This window comes from Tachypleus tridentatus, chromosome 7, assembly GCF_004210375.1.
Source record: "Tachypleus tridentatus isolate NWPU-2018 chromosome 7, ASM421037v1, whole genome shotgun sequence".
In the NCBI taxonomy this organism is placed as follows: Eukaryota; Metazoa; Arthropoda; class Merostomata; order Xiphosura; family Limulidae; genus Tachypleus; species Tachypleus tridentatus.
Window position 1 is genome coordinate 61668356 of NC_134831.1, and position 18676 is coordinate 61687031.

At 34.6% G+C, this 18676-nt stretch overlaps 1 protein-coding gene across 1 annotated transcript in view; it reads right to left on the reverse strand.

The window, feature by feature from the left end:
• Positions 1 to 18189, reverse strand: part of LOC143255798 (uncharacterized) — a 35780-nt gene extending 17591 nt beyond the window's left edge. The window contains exons 1-4 of the mRNA XM_076512031.1: positions 18063 to 18189; positions 4719 to 7240; positions 4112 to 4458; positions 90 to 371 (exon numbers count right to left, since the gene is read on the reverse strand). Of these exons, the coding sequence (XP_076368146.1) occupies positions 4290 to 4458; positions 4719 to 7240; positions 18063 to 18080 (2709 nt within the window). The 5' untranslated portion in view covers positions 18081 to 18189 and the 3' untranslated portion in view covers positions 90 to 371; positions 4112 to 4289. The remainder of the gene's footprint in view (positions 1 to 89; positions 372 to 4111; positions 4459 to 4718; positions 7241 to 18062) is intronic.
• Positions 18190 to 18676: the final 487 nt, after the last annotated feature.

Consider the following 18676-nt stretch of genomic DNA (forward strand, 5'->3'; position numbering starts at 1 on the left):
ATTATCAGTCACATTACACTATATATGAATGTCGCTATTTCTAAACTCACTAAAGAGGGTTTTAATAGTTATTTGAAATAAAAACTTACTTATATCGTCATATTTAGAATACCATTATTCTCTTGATCTCACTAAGCGGAAAGCTATTTAATATTCGGTTGTTTATTTGCTTATTTTCCAAATCATTGTTGTGGGGTGTTCAAGGAGTTGCTGTTGATGACACGTGACACGAACAAGACACTGGCAGACGGAAGGAATCTATGTGGAATCCATTTTCGTAAGTCCACGCCAAGAGACGCTGATAATTATATTTCTGGAGACATCGAGAAGAGTACGAATCGTCCAGAAAACTGCATGGGGCTCCAGGACTCCTAATATCAAACAGAAAATAAGCAAAAAGATATATTCCACAATTTCAAATAAATAGAAGACTACTTATCAGGCTAGATATGAGGGTTTGGTTTGTTTTGAACTTTTCGTGCATAGCTTCGTAGGGTGGTATATGTTTAATAGTTTATAAGTTGAATATAAAAATAAAGAAAACTGTTTTGGATTTTGTTATTTTATCATCAGGAAACGTGAGATAATTGTCGATAGGTAATGAGAAAGGGCAACATTTTGGGTCATGTGACAGGTGCGTAAACGTTTTAACGAAATTAAAATTGGCCTTTCAATGTCAAATACTAAAAGCATTTATTAATAACGTAGAAATCCATGATTTTTAACTATCTATGATAGTTCATGAACTATATATTTCTCATTATTAATAATATATTACTGAGCCATGCATATATAATCCTAAGGATGCCCACGTTGGCTCAGTGCTAAATCTGTGGGCTTTTAGTTGTAAGGCCCGGCATGGCCAGGTGGGTTAAAGCGTTCGACTCGTAATCCGAGGGTCGCGAGTTCGAATCTCGGTCGCACCAAACATGCTCGCCCTTTCAGCCGTGGAAGATTTATAATGTGACGGTCTATTCCACTATTCGTTGGTAAAAGATTAGCCTAAGAGTTGGTGGTGGATGGTGATGACAAGTTGCCTTCCTTCTTACACTGCTAAATAAGGGACAGCTAGCGCAGATAGCCCTCGAGTAGCTTTGCGCGAAATTCAAAAAGCAAACAAACATTTTTTGTTGTATGTTTAATTTTGCACATAGCTACTTGAGGACCATCTGCGCTAATCGTTTCTAATTTAGATGTGGTAGACTTGGTAGTTAATCAACACCATCTACTGCTAACTCTTGGGCTACTTTTTATCAAAGAAAAATAAAATTGACCATTACATTATAACGCCCCCAAGGCTGAAAGGGCGAGAACATACAGTGACGATACTTAACTCGCAGATTACAAGTGGAGTGCACAAAATATAAGGACATTTCTGGTCCCATCTATGGACTTATAATGCTAAAAATTGGGTTTCGACACCCGTGGTAGACAGAATTCAAAAACTTTTATGTAACGTTTTGCTTAATAACAAACAAAATTTCGAGAATTATTAACAGTAAAAGAAACTAAATTTCTTTCTGTAAAAAGTATATGTTTAAAGTTTTAACAATGATAATTTATTATTTATTCAATATTATGTTAAAAATGAGATAAAACTGTCGTAAATCTAAACATTTATACTGTTTTATTGGTTCTATACGGGTATAGTGTGTCTAAATAATAAATATATAATAGACCATTGGTTAAACATCATTTCAATCAGTCGTGTATGACTTACTAAACTATGATCTATAACGCAAAGTATGACCGCCTTTAAATCTGTAAATGTGAATTTTGAAACTAAGATTATTGTGAATACAAACTAAGGCATTATAAGTTTAGGATGTTTCCTTTTAAATTAGTAAGCTACACTAACATTTGATATCTAACGTATCATAAATATACAGATTATTTCGTTGTTTCAGATTTTTGCTCAAAGCTAAACATGGACTATCTGCGCTAACCGTTCATAAGGTTGAAATTATAGGCTACAGGAAGGTAGCTAGTCAACAGAATCTACTGTCAACTTTAGAGTTATTCTATATTAAAAGAGGATGGAGTGACTTTCACAGTATCCACTAGTAACAGGTGTAACACAGGTTTTTAGTAAAAAAAACAACAAAAAAACAGCAACAAATATAATAGAATAGGCAATATGGTGTTTGAGTTTTTCTTCACACACGTACTTATTTATTTGTCCCTATTCATAATTTCTGATAATTAAAATTCCCAAAACCATCACACTGTGATAAGTGGCAAATTAAAGAATATTTAAGCCTTACATTTCAATGTTGTACAAATTTGTCATTTTAGTATTAAAGAACACTTTAAAATGTGATAGCACTTCAAGTATAAACAAACTTCTAGTTCATATGATGAACAATCTATTATACCAGCGGAGGGCCTACAACATCGATCCGTTTGAAGGATTTAGTCCCCCGCTGGTACAGCGGTAAGTCTACGGATTTACAACTCTGAAATCAGTGGTTCGATTTCTATCGGTGGACTCAGCAGATAGCCTGATATGGCTTTGCAATAAGAACACACATCGCACACACATTGAAGGCTTTACTAAACTATTTGACCCGGCATGGCCAGGTGGTTAAGGCATTCGACTCGTAATCCGAAGGTTGCGGTTTCGAATCCCCGTCACACCAAACATGCTCGTCCTTTCAGCCGTGGGGACGTTATAATGTGGTGGTCGATCCCACTATTATTTGGTAAAAGAGTAGCCCAATAGTTGGCGGTGGATGGTGGTGACTAGCTGCTTTCCCTCTAGTCTTACACTGCAAAATTAGGGACGGCTAGCGCAGATAGCCCTTGTGTAGCTTTGCGTGAAGTTTCTTGGCCCGGCATGGCTAAGCGTGTTAAGGCGTGCGACTCGTAATCTGAGGGTTGCGGGTTCGCATCCCCGTCGCGCCAAACATGCTCGCCATTTCAGCCGTGGGGGCGTTATAATGTGACGGTCAATCCCACTATTCGTTGGTAAAAGAGTAGCCCAAGAGTTGGCGGTGGGTGATGATGACTAGCTGCCTTTCCTCTAGTCTTACACTACTAAATTAGGGACGGCTAGCACAGATAGCCCTCGAGTAGCTTTGTGCGAAATTAAAAAAAACAAAAAAAAACTTTGCGTGAAATTCAAGAAAACAAACTAAACTATATTTCCATGTTAACTATAAAACTTTTACATTCAGAACTTTACGTTATTTTTGTTCTCAATAAAATAACGAACATTACATGGTATACATCTCTTGTATTCGATGAAGATTAAATTGCGACATGGACAGGCATCGAAATCGAATATAACTTTATGATAATCTAAAGACATTGTGGACATTTTTTGATGTTTTCTATCATTGAATACTTTTGAATATTCGTTGATATAATGCAGAGTCCAGTCTACTCAATGAAAACAAAAGAGTTTATTACCAACTAAAGCATGCAAGTTCTACAAACGGCATTCTTTGGTAGACCTAACTTGTAACTGAAACTAAAAACTAAGTTTAATATTAAAAGGTTAAAACTCAAGGAACTCGTATATAAACATGTCAGATGTTAAAATCCATAAATAAGCAATATTAGAAAGTCAAAGACTATATAGATGGCACGATTTTCTATTTTGAATGGTAAACCCGCAGTCACATGGCCATGGATTTGTACTTGTATATCACACGTAAGCTGTTTTTCACATTCCTAAAGATGACGCGAAATCACATTGAAACATTTAGAGTAACTTTAATTATCGTTGATCGGTTTCAATAAGGATCTTAATTGGGTATTATTAAACGCTGTTCATTTGTGGATTTTAATATCTTAAAAAAACTTACTCGCAATTTAAAACTTATGGTGCTAAATTGACTGCAACTCTAAGTAATAATAAAAAACTGTAAAGTACCTCCCCCTCTCTTTCTATCCCAGCTTTACGTCATTTGACACTGTTAGAGATACCACTGAAATTTATAGTGTCATATGTCATCATTATGTCTGAGAAAATTCCGGACGTCGCGGTAAATTTAGACTTAGACAATCAAGAAGTGTATAGGCGTTAAACCAAAACTCCTCTTGCAAACAATAACTACAACATTATAATTGTTATTGTATTTTGGTTTTATAAAGTATTCATACTTACATGCACTTCTCTAATAGCACTGTTTGAGTGAATGTTTTATCTTTGTAAGGAGTGTCCAGGTTAAGAATGAGTTTCCACTGACCGAAAACGTTAGAAGCACGAAGAGGTCGTGCATAATTAATATCTGATGGACAAATGTAGCCACTGTTTTCCTTGTGCTGGCTGTTGGGAAGTGAGGTTAAATAATCAGTTCCATTTGGTGGTGCATAGTGACGATGCTCGTATGTATATTTTTCATGTTTTTCGGTTGGTCCATCAAAAGCAGTGTAGCCGACTGGTGTTTAATCTCAGCCAACAGCCGATTCAATACATGCCTCTCTTTATCAATGGCGTACCTGATTACTTCACTGTAGAATAGAAAATCTAATTACAAATCATATTATTATAAATATTTTAATCTTTCATTAATGAGAAACTTTGGTCTTACTTTGATTGAGTTACAAGTTTTCAGCTGTTAATTTGATGGAATGTATATATTACTTGTTTTAAAGGAAATTCAAAAATAAAACATTTCTATAATATATACATAATATGCTTATTTGGTTTTTATAGATAGGTAGGTTGGAATAGAACATTTTTTTACAATAATGTTTGTTTGAATAAATACCTTGGGTATTCAGAGTCCTCCAAACAGTACGTACTACTGGTTTTGGCGCATTCTGGCCATGTTTCCATGTCGTATCTATATGTATCCATTTTTACTGCCCAATCCAAGTGTGTTTCTTTGTTGACCACATCAGAAACAGGGTGTAATGTTTGAAAACTTTTCTGACCATTATCAGCACTTGAACGATTATTTGATGTAGACAAAAAAATTTTATTGTTTACTGGGGAAATAGGAACAGTCACCACTTCTGGAACAGATGTCGTTTTCTTGGGAATTTTAGAATAAGGGATGTAACTGGATTTCAGAGGACTCACTGGATCCTGTGCAAATGCTGGGCTAGCTATCAATGCTGCTGGTTGTGGTTGAAGTATATACTGTGGGCCAGAACTGGCAGACAGATGGGGATGATTTTTATTGTTTTCTTCATTATCTTGATATGAATCATCTCCATTTTCTGTTTTAATTGGTTCAGTAATCTCTTTATTAATAGCAAGAGATGGGCTGTTATCATGGTTTGCTACTGTATTGTGCTCATTGTTTGATCTGTCATTTTTTAGTTTCAATGACCATAGCTGCTGATTTTGATCACGTTCAAATAGTGGTCTATGAGAAGGATAAACACTTGTGAGCGAAGGATTGTGGTTTGGGTCATATTTAGATGAAAACTGTTCTTTAGAATTAAAATTCTCATTATGGTGTACTTTCTCAGCTCTATTGTATTCTAATGAAGTGGGCAAACTTTGTTTCAAAGATGGTACCTGCTCAGAATGCAAACTGCCTGTGTGGTAGGCATTTTCTTTTTTAAGATTATTCACCACAGGTTCCGAACTGTAATAGCTGCCAGTGATTTCAGGAGCTGTAGGTGGTGAGATATCTATTTGATGTTCATATGGATAATTTGATTTATTTTCATTGTACTCATCTTGTGGTATATTTATATTAGGTTTATTTGACTTCAGGCTTGAACTTTCTGAAAGAGTACTGTAATCGTAATTTTGTTCTGGACGCTTATCACTTAGTCTGGATTGGAAAGGTGTCAGAGGAATATTAGGAAAATTAGAGGTATGTTTGTGTACAGAATTATCTCTTTCAGCAGTTTTTGAAAGGATATTAGAATTATGTGAACCTTTATCAATCTGGTCAGTAGAGTGTATATTTGACACTTCATATCGTGATTTAGGAAGTTCTTGAAAATTTCTATAGTTAGGTAAAGGATTATCATAGGATGATTCTTTTGGAAATTTATTAGTCAGACTATCGTGATTATACAAGGGATTGGTTTTAGGTTGAGGGTAAGCACTTAGATCAGTTTGTTGATAAGGATGCAAGTCTGTGAAGTCAGAATGACGGTGGCCCCTATTAACAGGATTTGAATAGTAAGGTTCTTTTTGAATAGGTATTACATGTGAAATATGCTCTTTTGAATCAGGTTGGCCATACTGGTTAGAATAACGATTTAGGATGTTTGGGTCTGAATGAGGGTGAACACGTTGATCAGTTGAATCAGAGAGGGAACTAGGATGTTGGTTACCAAAGCTAGAACCAGAATGAAAACGTTGGGCTCTTGGTTCAGAAAGAGAATAAAACTGATGATTATTAAGGTTTGGATGCAAGTAAGAATGGTGACTACCTGGTGCTAAATCAGGATATGTTCTTTGATCACTAGTGACAGGATGGGAATAATAATTATTCTCATCTGGATTGAAAGTAGTATAAAGTTGCTGGTCACTGGAATGAGGAGAATGGTGTTGGTCACTCGACTGATGGTTAAGAAATGATTGGTATTCTTTCGAGTGACTAACAGCTGCAGAATTAATGTTAGGAGAATTCCCATTTTCTTTAGAATCAAAACTTGAATCATAATGAAGACTATGATGTGGATCTTTTCCACTAACATAGAGTTCTTTTTTGCCTTCTGGTAGATGACCTGAGAAAGGAAGGACTTCACTCTTGTGCTCTTCAACAGTGGGAAGTATTGACTGTTGCTGTGGAAGGTAAAGCTTATAATTGTTTATGTCAGCGTGTTGGTGTCTAGGTAGCACTCTGGCTGAGTCACCAGGTTGCTGATTTAGGCCATCAAGATATTCCACGTGACTTTGATCTTTAATATGAATCCGTGTTTTTCCATGGCTATTATCGTTTTCAGATACTGGAAAAAGAGATGACTCGCCATTGACATTTTCAGAAGATTGGGGACCAGCGAAAGGTGCACGAGGTGATAAAGCAATCTCTTGCTGCGACGGTTTTTTATGTGCATCTAACTCTCTTTCTCCTTTTGAAGAATCCTTCACAATTGTCTGTGGTAATAAACCGCCAGTATGACTTGAACTATTTTCATCAAATTCACTCTTCCCCTCTTCATCTAGGTGCAGTTTTTCTGGGATTTGAAATAATGTCTTTATACCAAATGGGTAATAACCAGGGACATTAGCTTGCTGACGTTCTAGTAAGGCTAAAGCTGAGAATGGGCTAGGAAACCTCTGGCAAGTTACTGCTTCCACCAACAAAAAAAAACTTATTATCTGGAAAACAAAATATTGTAAGTAATAATTGTTTCGAAAAAAATGTATATATACAAGTCTGATTTTCTGCCTTAATATACATATTTTTAACAGAGTAGCCATTTAGAATATTGTAGAAATATGAAATGTTGTATAACAAAAGAGTATTACATTAAAAAAGTATTGTCTATAGAAAGTTAAATTACACGTTTAGATATCAAGTATGAAGTAGTTGCGGTGCACTGCTCCCAGGGAAAAGTGCAATACTTGTTATACTTTTTTTATTGGGATATGTGGCCGGTGATGTAGAGCTGGTGAAATGCTTCAGATTCTAAAGTTGGGTATCTATTTGTTCACACCAGGTCCATGCTTAGAAATACTACCTCAGTTTGACAACGGTTACCATTAATTGTTTTTACTTTAGAGGCGAGCTTGAAAACCTGTCATGTTTCAAAGTGTTCAGGAATTATAGGGCCAAGTTACAACCCTAATCTTGGTCCTTCTTAAAAAAAGTAAAATTCAGCACCTATAAGCCCTCCAGTGGCACAGCGGTATGTCTGTGGACTGACACCGCTAAAAAATCAGGTTTCGATACTCGTGATGGGCAGAGCACAGATAGCCCATTGTGTAGCTTTGTGCTTGATTCCAAAGAAACAGCACCTATAATGTAATCTAACATGTTTCAATTGAATAAGAGGTGGCAGTAAGTGGTGACTCGAAGAGGTTTAATCTACAGCAAAATGTACCATAGCTTTCACTGTAGCCTCTACACCAAACGAAAAGTGCTTAGCGTTAAAGCTAGTTCACTTTATATGTATTATAATATGTGTGTTCACAAACTACAAAGTGCAACCCATGAATTTTTGGTCTTGCCCACTCATTTCTCTCATTAGGAAGTGGCTGTCGCTGTCCCTAATTGGAGTTCTTCCATCAAAAAGTAAGAAGAGAAAATCCGAAGATTGGAAAGTCTGTTTCACAATACAATGAAAACCACACTAAGACCACTTCTGCATCTGAAGTTATATAAAGCGGTGATAAATAACAGTCCAACGTTAACATAACTGGATGATTATAATAGACAATATTCAGAAATGCACTGTTTATTTTAAGTAGACTAATGTAGTACAATTTTTATTTGGAATGTCTTAATTTAGATGTATGCTAGAGGAAGCATGATGATATGAGTTGGAAAATGCGTATAGTTAGTAGAAAACGAGTATGGTATTGATACTAGTTGAGTAAAGCAGTAGGTTAATGAAAAACGAAATACTGAAAAATACCAGATATGTGTTTAACGAGTTCAATGTTTGTAGTGACAGCCACCGCATTCATTAAGGTAATCGATCGATTATCAAAGATATTCTGCAGTAAGTTTATTTGTAAGTTAGAATGGTGTACTATTAGCTCGGAATTTTTTTCAAACATTATTTGTGAACTTAGGCTTATAATATTACATCTTGTAAACACAGCTTGCAGCAAACTTTATAGAAAAAAATTCAGTTCCTATGGTTATGTGCACTACTCGTGGCATCATTTTTACCGAATAATCCGAAATAACCTATTCAGCGATAAAATACGTCTCAGTAGTACTTTACAGATTCACACGTTTTGTTTGTTGTTTATTAATTTTGGTCTTGATTTTTGTACTACTTATTTTCATTTAGAAGCAAATAATACTTGTATTTTTATACACACTGCATGTTTATTTAAATTGTATTTAATTTTAAAAATGATGTTTAGGAAAGCAACTAACTCTTATCTAATTAAAGGGTGTTTGTTTGTTTATTTTTTTTTAATTTCACAAAACTACTCGAGGGCTATCTGCGCTAGCCGTCCCTAATTCAGCAGTGTAAGACTAGAGGAAAGGCAGCTAGTCATGACCATCCATCGCCAACTCTTGGGCTACTCTTTTACCAATGAATAGTGGGATTGACCGTACCATTATAACGCCCCCATGACTTAAAGAGCAAGCACGTTTGGTGTGATGGGGATTCGAACCTGCGACGCTCAGATTACAAGTCGAGTGCCTCATCCACCTGGCGGTGCAGGCCAATAAAAGGGTGATAGCAACAGCTTTTTAAAACTCAAATGTCTTATCAGTGAAAATTGTGAACTAAATATATATTGTTAAATGAAACACAGTAATATATATACAAGTAGCTGCAGTACCCCTTCATTGGACGACTTAAGTTATGTAAGTTAATGATTAATTAAAGATTATTTTACATGTAATTGTAAAAAAAAACGCCCTTAAACCTAAAAAACACAAAATTTGAAAACGCAAATGTGATTGTATTTCCTCATGGATCCAATAAACATTCATGCCAACTTTGGTGAAGATCCATTAACAGGGGGCAAAGTAGTGTCAAAAACGCCCATAAAAACCGCAGCGTGCAACACTAAGAATCTTAATGTACCCCATCATGGACGTAATGAACTTCCATACCAATTTTGAAGTAATTACAAGGACATATAACACACAGTACAATTGTAATTATATAGATACCCAATTAGTTTCAATACGTAAAACAGCAGTACTAAAAGCAAATAAATGTCATTATTGTTTTGTAGAACACATAATTCACATATTCAATTGTACTGCAACTTAAGACTGTTTCCTTTTATGTTTCTACATTGTTACATTGTCTTGAAACAATATGTAAGTGTCACAAATCCCATACAGTCTTGGCCAAAATGTTTGTATATTTTATAACAAATGAGATTATCATTATTAAGATGGAATACAAATACACCTGCAGACGTTAAACTGAGAAACGTATGTTATAATAAACATCTATATATGTAATTTGTATAATGAGACAGGTTCTATGGACATCTTGAACAATTTATTTGAAAAACACTTTTATTAAACACCTGTAGAAAGATTTGTAATTCCTCGTTTAACCTATTACAACAAACCTAAATATATATAATGAGGAAATATAACATCAAGTCATTATAAGTAGCGCCTATAACTTTATATCAATTCATATTAAACATTCATCACTTGGTTGGTCCTACTCGTACTTTAATAATCTCTACAAGGTGATGTGGCCTGCTGCAGGGAAGATGATTGATATAACCCATTGTGATTTCTATTCAAATGTCCACTAGATGATGCTACAATGCAGAAAAAGTTGCTGGTTAAGTGTCATGATTAGGAGTTTTCCGGCTCTGTTCTGCCCAACAGTTTCCAATGGGATTACAATGTGGAGATTTTACTAACCATGGTAATCATGGTAGGAATAATTATGTGCAACACATATACTGCGGACAGCGGCATTATTATCCTGTAACAGAAAGTTATGGCCAAACATTGCTTTAGCATATGGCTGAATTCGTGATGACAAGAAAACTCACTTGTAGAGAAAATTATATATTTAAAAACGTGCTGGTATGGGTAGAGAAAGCACTAGTAGAGAAACAAACAACGATGACCGAAGAAGGTCGAAACGTTGTTCGCTTCTTTACTAGTGCTTTCTCTACCCATACCAGCACTTTTTAAATATATAATATGGCTGAATTATTATTTCCATGTGATGACTGTAGGAGGAGGCATTGGCGTTTCTCTGGAAGATATGAAGAGCGGGTTTTTCACCATGACTACCTGCTCAAACATTTACTGTACACATATGTGTTCCCTGTGACAAAGACAGGTTTCCCTCATCTTCTCTTCAAGAAACCGATAAACACGAATTATACTATAGCTTTAATAAGCTCGTCTGAAAAGATAACATTTCGTCAGTGTTCTAACTGTAAGATGACAAGCAGTCTTGCACAAATAACACTGTGACTGAGGTTAATTCTGGTTGATAGTGGTTTGCAAATAGCTCTTCTTGTAAAATAACTTCGTTTGGTCAGTCTTCTATTCACTGTTCTTCTGAATACCTGGAGTGAATGTGTTCATGCTTTTCTCGTCGTGAGGTATTGCAAGACTTCTTTCAATCTTAACATGTTAACCTGATCAAAACACAATTATTTAGACAGTAGTTTTTTAATGGCTACCAGTAGACTTTTCTGAAGCAACGTTTCATATAGTACGATGATGTTTCGGGACTATGGATAGAGTACACTGGAATTATCCAACTGTTCTGGCAGTATTCATTTGCTTCATACAATATCTGGACAGTCGAACAACTTGAGTCCTACAACTTCTGGCAAGTGAGAATACATAACTCTACACCAAGAATCTCAGAGAAATTGCCTCAAAAAATGTTGATCTGTTTCGATAAAGATTACCAAAAGCACACTCTTTTATACGAAACAGGCGTGTATGTGTGTTTTTGACTAAAAAATTTTCATAACAGTTTTTACAGACCAGAACAACTCGTTCATGTTTGTCCGATCATAAGCTATGATCTCTGTTACTACTCGGACCTTTTCTCAATAACTACTCCATGCATTTAGACAATAAAATCAATACAGACCACTATACAAAGATTCTGGTTAACACCTTACGTTGATAAGCATCCATATTACACACGAAACCAAAACAACAGCCTCTCCACTGATATCGATTTTAAATAATACTTATAACCAATATGCTAAACAAAAACACACAAAAACGTCATCAGTATCCTAACAGCAGAACCTGATTAATGGTCAGTTTAACCCACAATATTATTATTTTTTGTTTTATTAACAGTAGGGATAACTCATTCTGTTTTGTTACGCATTCCATTTATTTTTTAATAAAATGAATGCATTGCTTAGATCTGATCTTTAAGAAGAAGACAGACCAATGTTCTGTCGAAACGTTTCGTATGTTCCATCATCAATAAAGTTCTCGAGGCTACTGTCTAACGTGTCATTAGAAACAAACTAACAAAAACTGGAAGTAACAGATATTAACGAATAATTAATCCACTTTATCTGTTACATATTATTGGCAGGCTTACCGATAGGTTGGAGTAACTTTCTCGGGGCTCTTGAGAGTAGTAGAATAAAGTATATGGAATGTATCAAATCAGTACGGAACGTTTAGACAAGCAATAACCGTACCTTCAACCACCTTTTTGTGTACATTACATCATTCAAAAAACAGAAACGTACCAATTATTTCATAGAGTCTACGACGACCCTCATAGGTTCCAGTTATTGGGTGTTTATATGGCGAGATTCTTTCGAGTTGGAAAGGTAAAATGGTATCGTAACTTCAGAGATGGTTGTGGTTATGAAAAAGGCTTTAAATAGCTTAAAAAATTACGAGTACATATGAACTATAAATTACAAAGTCTTCGTAAACCCTACTGCTTCAAGTTGTATATGATTGAAATATGTGGACACTATCCGACACAGATTCAGGTGGTTTTGATGCAAAACTTGTTCTACAAGGTGTGTCTTTGTCTTTCTGTTGACTCATAGGTTTACTGCTACTGTGGAAACCTATTCGTCCATATCTTACTGTACTAAAGGAAACTGTTATTCACAACTTTACTTACCAAACTCATATTGTATTAGTGCTTTTCTAAAATAGCTCACAAATATCACTTGCTTTAATAAATAAACGAACTAACTTACATTAATATTATAAATCAATAGGTCAGAAAATACAAATTACAATGATTAAATTCCAGCGAATAGGTCTCTAGGAGAGACAGCTATTAGTTTACAGCGCTACATTTTGGGGTTCGATTTTCTTCGTGGACACAGTAGATAGCCTAGTGTGGCTTTCTTCTGAAACAAACAAAGAAGAACTGAATGTCTGAATGGGCACGTTTGCTGTAAGAGATGTTTTCCTACATTAACTTGTGATAATTTCTTGTAGTTATTTACCACTTCCTTCAATCGCGATAAACTCAAATAAACTTGTGAGCCGTCAAGTCATTTTCTCCTTACTGTCATGACCTCTTCAACACTACCACTTATCTTATTTTAAACAAAAGTAATTTTGGTTTCTATGGCGTATACTGAAGCCTATTGCTTCGTTGTAATGATATTTGACAATATTTTTTATAATGATCGCATTCCTTAGTTTGTAGTTTAAGTTTTCCTATCTACTTGGTTTAAATTTTCGGTGTGTTACACTCTCGTCTCCTATTTCATGTCTTTAAGTTCCTAATAATGTCTTGATTTCATTTTATTTTATCTATCTGTTTCCAATTTTACATCTTATCTTCAAATATCCCAAAAACATTTAAGATGCGCGTTTAAACCTAATTGTCACTTACAGTCTTTTTATCGGAATTAAAACCGAATTTCTGTTTTACAATCATCATTTTTTTATATAAATTTATTTATAGTGTCTGTGAACGAGGCTACATAGATTCTATTAAAACAAAATTTACAAAGTGAGTGAAAGAACACTTTAACTTAAGATCCTCTACTAAGTCTATTATTACTTGAATATACCCTAAGAAGGTGTAACGTTGCTTGATCTAATTTGTTTAAGATATTAACAAGGGCCAATAATGAACAAAACCTTCCTTTAAAAGAGCCCGCCGCTAGTACAGCGGTAAGTCTTCGTATTTACAACGCTAAAATCAGGGGTTCGATTCCCCTCTGTGGGCTGAGCAGATAGCCCTTTGTGGCTTTGCTATACGAAAAACACACACTCCTTTAAAGAGAGCATGTTCATTCACAAACTGAGGTCTGAGACTAAAACAGCTGTTACTAAATGTATTCTGATTTTACATGAACGTCGTTTGTTAATAAATCACAAGATATTTTCAGTTTCAATATACCGTTTAACACCTGCAGCAACAGTCCTACAACTCACGATAATCTGTTATCTACTTGAATTACAACTGTAATATTTTGTAGTTGATTGATAACTTATCAATTTATTGATATGTATATACATACAAACCAAGTTGTTGATATGTTAGATAAATGCCAATAATTAAATTGTTGTGTCAACATATTGAAGGTTTAGGTGCTCAAAATATTAAACAAAATAAATTGTCTCAAAATAATCGTAAGGAAGACCATCTCCTACAGTTGAATTTGACGTGAACAGTTACACTATGTAACAAAATTTTTACTTTTTCTTGTTTCTGGGCCGAAAGTGTTATTTTCTAATTGCTTATGTCTAAAGTAAATGGAAAAGACCTATTTTTCTCTTCAAACTTTGTTTTTGTGACGTGGGAGCGTATAACAAAAGATAATGGGAGACTCTATTTGGGGGCTGATATGTGAAAGTGATTTACATTACAGTCTCAAATCTCGAAAAGCTACTCACTTCTAAACATTCTTGTTCATTTTTGTATAACTTTAGTATAAATACATGTAAATCTTGATATCATATGTTGTTTTATTCAGACCTTTTGTAAATGAAAATGTGCAAATTTATCCGTTTTTACATAGAAAATAGGTTAATTTCTAAATTTCATTATCCAGGTCACAAAAACAAAGTTTGAAGGGAATAATGACCATTTTCTGTACTTTTACAACATAAGCAATTAAGAAATAACACATACTATCCAGGAACAAAATTTGTGTTACATAATGTTATCCAACATGTTATTTAAATACTTAAACGGAAGCTTTAACTGGTTAGATGTTATTCATTATTTCGAACACTTTCTGACTTCCATAATCCTTGACGAGCTAATTCTACCTACAATTCTGAATTGTTAACAGGCAATTTTTTTGCTTTAAAAACACATGGCTTATGATATTCAGAAGTTAATTATTGTTCCTGTAAACGTGGACTGCACAGTTTGCTTTCTCTTTTCCAAATGATTAGAAAAACTCCATATTTATATCACAAGGTAATTAACCCTAAACTATCTTTGTTACTATAATTACCATGAGATGGCTAACTTTGTGAACTAAATAAGTATTACATTTTTCATTGTTTAAAAGAGAGCGACAGAGAAAAAAACAAAAAGGAAGCAGCTCGTTTACCACAGCTTTTTCTCAGTGGTACAATGGTAAGTCTGAACACTTATAACCTCAAAACCGGGTTTCGATACTCGTGATGGGCGCAGCTTGGATAGCCCCTTGTGTAGCTTTGTTTTTAACTAAAAACAAACCAGTCTTCTTGCGTACTAACTTTGCTTCTGTGCCACACGTTAAGAAAGTCAACAAACGCTGACATATGTTATTAATGTTACACTGATATCTGTAGTACGGTTAAGAAATAATGTTAAAATAAATTGCTACAAGAAATCATGTGGTCAAATTTATATTGTCTGTTTCAAACAGCCTTCAATTACTGTCGTAAATGGCAACTTGAATATCCTGTTTCTAACCGAACTAGTTCGCACAATAATAACAGGTGGTACAATTATTCTCTTTTACTGTTCGAATGTAATACCACTTCCCCCTCCCTCTTAAAGAAAAATCCAAACAGGTTACTACAAAGACGTTAGTAATATGCTTGTTTTATTCTGGTGTCGTAACTTCGAAAATTTACTTTTTACTCACCACAGTATCACATTATTATAACATTATTTTAACTCTGTTACTTTTTAGCTATATATCTGATCTGAATATGTTCATTTTTTGAGCTTCAGTACTGGTGATTGTTATTATGCACACAGCTACATGAAGGGCTATCTGCGCTCTGCCTTCTACAGGTATCGAAATCCGCTTTCTAGCAGTATAACTCCGCAGACTGGGAGGTGCAGATATATCTTTTAAAATGAACATAAATAATTTGTTACAATAAGTTTCGTTATAAATATCACAGGTTACCCAAATGTATTCTAACCCTTATAATAACTATTCCAAGTTAAGAGCGCTAAACAAGGTTCTGCCACAGTTTTTACGCTGTTAAAAACGCTATTTATTAAAGAACAGTAACAATGTTTTATGTTATATTTAATTAAATATACAAAATTGCGTTTAATTATCAAAGTTGGCTGTTCTTGAATAATATCAGAAGCAGTTAATCTTCCAGATTACGAGGCATGATATAGCTAGTAAGAAATTCCTGAAACCTAATACTATTTATACACTGTAAATTAATCTTGTCTGTTGGTAAAGTACCAGAAATATCTCTACTAATTAGTAGGTTGAAATAGCGAGCATGTATTGTGCAACGGGGATTCGAACCCACGACCCTAAGATTACGAGTCGAACGCCTTAACCCACCTTCCCATGCCCTTTGTGATTTTTTTTTTAGCAAACCAAAACATTTATTTAACCCATTTAAGTATCATAAAAATAAAAAATAGCGACGAAAGGTTTGTGATATATCTCACAAGCGCTTATAGGAAAACAATATGATAAAAATAGTATACAAAATAGTTACTTAATAATACTCTTGTTTTACTTATAATAATACTTATTTTAAAATAATATGTGTATTACGTCATAAAAATCGATTGTGAATAGAAGCGCAAAAATTACATTTAGTGTTGATATTTTAGCTGTGATTATTTCCATGTTCATCACTAATTAAACAAGAATGCAAACGCTTTGAAACACTACTGTAAAAAACATATTATGAAATATAAGTCTGCTAATAAATCGTTAGTTAGATATCATTTTAATTCCGTTTTTGATGGTTAAATTGCTTGAAATAGCAGTTGTTATGATCCCCCCCCCAACTTACCGGTAGTTTTTAGTGAGGCTTACCAGTGTAGAAACATTAAACAGTTAAGACAAACAAACTAAGTGCAGAAAACCACAGTTTTCTTAATGTTATTAAATAAACGCAAATTTACGTATAGAAATATTTCCTAAACGTATTACGTGTACGTATTTAAACACAAATCCTCACCAGTGACACAGCAGAAAGTCGGAAGGCTAAAAACGCTAAGAACCACGTTTCGATACCTGTGATGGGCACATCATACATAGCCTGTTGTGTGGCTTTATGATTAAGTAGAATCATAATTTTCGAAAATTTCTCAGTGCCTTTCAACCACACTACAACAACTTTGCCGAAGATCTGAATCTCTGTTCATTATTACTTGTAAGAAAGTTGGAAACAGATTTATATCTGACAAGTTATGTATTTAATCATCATATTGTGCCAAAAGTATATTCTTTCATTTTGTCAGATATTGTTTTACTACCCAGCACTGTTACGAACTGTTTGCTATATGCAATACTTATTTTCCGATTGAGGAAAATCAAAATCAGAGGACTGCTTCTGCTTGCTTTCTGAAGTGTGTGCTTTCTTATAGCAAAGCCACATTGGGCTATCTGCTGAGCCCACCAAGGGGAATCGAACCCCTTATTTTAGCGTTGCAAATCCGCAGGCTTACCGCTGTACTAGCGGGGAACACTTGCTTTCTGAAACTTGCGCAAAAATACACGAAGGCTATCTGCGCTAGCCGTCCCTAATTTAGCAGTGTAAGGCTAGAGGGAAGGCAGCTAGTCATCACCAGCCGCCGCCAACTCTTTTACCAACGAGTAGTGGGATTGACTGTCACATTATAAAGCCCACATGGCTGAAAGGACGAGCATGGTTGGGGTGACGAGAATTCAAACCCACGACCCTCAGATTACGTGTCCTGCACCTTAGCCACCCGGCCATGCCGGGCCCAAATATCAGTCAATTTCAGTATATTGTTGCTACTGTATTTGATTAATCATGGTCCGTTTAAAAGCTTGCTTACATAAGATATCTACGATACATTATGTTCAAATTCTTAGAATGACTGAGTTTTAGTTTTACATTTTTTTTCAATATATTTATAGTAATTTGACAAAAGTAGTTTTGTATAGTTATAGTTACTAAAACTTCAAGATCCAAAATGAAATAAACCGTATTCAATACATTGTCTACAGTATAATGGAATTTTACTCCTCTTTGCTTACTGAAATATTACTTACCGGATATGAGAACTAGTTTTGCATCTAGTATAAATTTTCAGGAATCTGGAAATAAGAAGCGTTTGCAAATAAATCTGGCAAAATAACTTCCAGGATAAAAATTATGACTTACCTTTATGTGTTTGGCCATTTCTCATATTCCTAAAGGAACTTTTACTGTCTTGTCTCACGGTAGGTTTTAATAAGCAGACAAACCTCCAATCAAGAAAGTTTGTCAAGGACATAATTCCGTGTTTTCGGCCAAGAACCCACGACTATACTCCAGATTCGGGCCGTACCGGTTTGTGACCTAATTTCCAACATCTCTATGCGGTTAAAAAACAAACTATGAAATAATTAACAAAATATACAAGGTTTTCTTAGAATGAAAGAAGCTTTTGAAAAATCTCTTCTACAGATAATTTGTATTTGCGTTGTGCACAAAACAGTTATATATGTTAGGCTAGGTGTAATCGAAATACAATGTATAATATAATTATTCGTCTTTTAGCTGTCAAGTGACGATAATAAACTGGTTCAGGTAGTATAAACATATAACCTCTGATATCTATCGTCACTGCATCTCTATGTAAAGAACTCGTTTCACTACTAATTCACTTGTTTTTGTTTTTTTAATTACATGTTACGTCGTTAAATTAGTAAACTTTTAATTCATATCTTGAGTAATGCCATTCTTAAATTAATGACATTCAGACAAAAAATGTGATCTTTAAAAATCTAATATAA